This window comes from Gymnodraco acuticeps, unplaced genomic scaffold (genome assembly GCF_902827175.1).
Source record: "Gymnodraco acuticeps unplaced genomic scaffold, fGymAcu1.1, whole genome shotgun sequence".
In the NCBI taxonomy this organism is placed as follows: domain Eukaryota; kingdom Metazoa; phylum Chordata; class Actinopteri; order Perciformes; family Bathydraconidae; genus Gymnodraco; species Gymnodraco acuticeps.
Window position 1 is genome coordinate 30858 of NW_022990699.1, and position 3210 is coordinate 34067.

General features: G+C 42.4%; 1 protein-coding gene across 1 annotated transcript; it reads left to right on the forward strand.

Moving 5' to 3' along the window:
* LOC117555812 lies at positions 1–2012 on the forward strand. Its single transcript, XM_034230795.1, has 2 exons — positions 1–102; positions 258–2012. Exon 2 carries the CDS (start codon positions 388–390, stop codon positions 1831–1833), a length of 1446 nt encoding a protein of 481 aa, XP_034086686.1. The 5' UTR covers positions 1–102; positions 258–387; the 3' UTR covers positions 1834–2012.
* Positions 2013–3210: the final 1198 nt, after the last annotated feature.

The following is a 3210-nucleotide window of genomic DNA, read 5'->3' on the forward strand; positions in this document are numbered from 1 at the left end:
TTCCTGCCCTGTGCATTATATGCAAGATGAAGGAGAAAATGATCATCAAAGCAGGCAAGCGACAAAGGGATCAACTGTGTAAGGCTGAAACATTAAAAGCAGGTAAGCAAACCCCCTCCCCCACCCACACACCACACACACACTACACACACACCACACACACACACACATTCTCTGTGGTTGAATAACTGAAAGGTACAATTATGTGTGAGAGATACGTCAACAAACTCATTGAGTTGTCCTTTTTTTCCGTTTAGGCAAATTGCAGAAAGCTGCTGAGAAGAAAGATGACCAAAGTGTTGACCAGCAGGCAAGGAAGTGATTTTGCGTGCTGACAAGAAGTTATTTTCCAGGCTCCTCATCCTTGGCCAGAGCAGGAAAATTGAAATGAGGGAAATTCTGTCATATTCCTTGGGAACTGTGTCATATCCATTAGCAAGTGCTGATGGTTCACTTGCCAAAACAAACAAATCAGCTCTCATGGATCTATTGCAGAGCAAAGGTGGAGAGTGCTTGGTTGACAAAGTTCCAATAGGTGGTGCCATTCTTTTTGATGGCATGGCAGTCATGCAGGCCATGCCATCCAGACCAGCAACATTTGGAGAGCTTGCAGAGACCATACTGCAGAGCATACTCCAACTTGCTTTGCATCACAAGTGTACACGCATTGATTTTGTCACTGACCGGTATCCACCCATCAGCATCAAAAGCCTAGAACGGTCCCGTAGAGCTGATGCAGGGTCACAACTAATAACAATCTTCAGCCCAGATCAGAGAACTCCAACCCAGTGGAAGAAGTTTCTCTCTGACGGAAAAAATAAGGAAGCACTGGCCGAATTCCTTTATGTGGCATGGACACATGCAGACCTCACAACAGTGGGTAAAAACCTCAGCTTGTACATTGCCCATCAAAATCAATGCCACTGTGTAACTGTCATGGAGGGTGTACAGTCTGTTGATGTTGTTGAAGACCTGCAGTGTGATCATGAGGAATGTGACACACGGGTGTTTTTACATGCCCAACATGCTGCACAGGAGCACAAAGCTGTCATCATCAAGAGCTCGGACACTGATGTGGCAGTCATTGCTGTAAGTCTGCAGGCAGATTTGCCATGCAGCTTATATGTGTTCACAGGGACTGGCAACAGGACACGGATCATTGACATTGCCATGGTGTCATCAGCTCTCGGAACCAGTGTGTGTTCAGCCTTGATTGGAATTCACACGTTCTCTGGGTGTGACTCCACAAGCGCTTTCTATGGCAAAGGCAAAAGAAAGTCATTTGCTGTTGCATGTGAGAAAGATGACTACCTTAAGGCTTTCAGAAGTTTAGGTACTAACTTTGACTTGGAGCAATCAACATTTGCACTTCTTTGCCGGTATGTATGTCACCTGTATGATCAGCCAGCAGCCGAACATGTAAATGATGCTAGGTACAAGGCTTTCTGTATGGCATCATCGGCCTTGCCAGAATTAAGCATTCCCCCTACTCATGATGCCCTCCATCAGCACTGCAAAAGGGCAAATTACCAGGCAGCAATAATGAGGTCCTGTCTCAAAAGAGAAATGAATGCTCCATCACCTGCTGGATATGGTTGGGAAATAGAGGATGGGAACTTACACGTCACCTGGATGACAAGAAATCCTGCCCCTGACAGTGTGTTGCATGTGATACACTGCAGCTGCAAAGAGTCTGCCTGTGAGAAAGGCAGATGTTCATGCTTCTCTGCAGGACTCTGTTGCACAGACTTATGTCGTTGCTCAAATTGTGCAAATAAAAAAGAAACAGAGGAAGAGAACGATGACTGCCCTGACACTGACAGTGAGGAATAGGAATAAAAGAGCCTTCTTTCCATCTTTCTTAAGCTCTTTTCTGTTCTTTTGGTTTTAGTGCCTGGCCGACGCGCTCACACATCACTCATAGATACGTTTGTTTTTGGTACTAGAACAGAGTATAATCAGCAGGACTCTTTTAACCAGCTGAGGCAATCACAGCACCAATCAGCCGCTCCGCCCAGCCTGACACCAATCAATTATACTACATTACATGTCCTTCTACTGTTTTCTATGTCATACCTTTTATATTTGTAATAAATCTCGTTTTTATGGTTCATCAGTGTTGTTTTCATTTGTGGAGGGATGAATGAGTAAATAAATGAATCAATGGACATTGGTATAAGTAAGGCAAGGCAAGTTTATTTATATAGCACTTTTCAACACAAGGCAATTCAAAGTGTTTTACAAAAAATTAAAGACATTAAGAAAATGGCATTTAAAATCAGTCATTCAAAAGAAAAGCTAATAAAAGAAACATTAAAAGAAAAAATACATGGATAAAAGTTACAGTGCAGTCTAAGATATGAATAGTTCAATTAAAAGCAGCAACAAAAAGAAAAGTCTTCAGCCTGGAAGTACTGCATTTTATTGATCTAAATTACTTAACGTAACAAGTTAACCTTCTTGGACGCAGAAATCAAGTCATGTTTATTTTAAGAGTGCATTTAACGTGTACAGGGTAACAACAGACAGACAAAAAGTCCTCAGTCTAATGGAATAATCCCAATGAACCTAGCGATGTGAACATGGCAGTCCAGGAATGATAGTTTGATAAATATGAGTTTGATATACTTTATTAATCCCCGTGGGGAAATTGTTTGTAGCTGGAGTTGGCTGATAAACGCTGCTAGTCAATGTTGATTCGATGGTCAACTCTGTTCCCAGATAGTAAAACCTCTCACAAATACCGCGTATATAACGCAAATACCTCGGACTTAGTGATGTATTAAGACATATGACAAAACATGACATAAAACAAGCATACAGCACTGTTTAGAATCCATTTGGTCTGGTTTAGCGTAACCATGGCGGCCGCCATCTTTCACTTCTGTTGACAATATGCAGCTACCCAATTGGTGTAGCACGATCACGTGACGAACCGTGGCACGACTTTGGACCAAGATATTATTACGCTTCGAAGGGTCTAGTTCAGCCAATAATTACGTGCCTAGAAGAATTGGCAGGAATTTTAGCGACGATATTTTTTTTGGTGGATAAGCATGACTCGTTCTTTTTTATGAACTAAAGATTGTGTAGTTTCACTTCTGTGGAGCGGGTTGAAACGATAACAGGGTTCACCTTATGGCCTACATGTAAGTCAATGGGAAAAGTGTTTTCGGGCCTGGCAACGAAACCGGAAGTGTAGTACCGCCG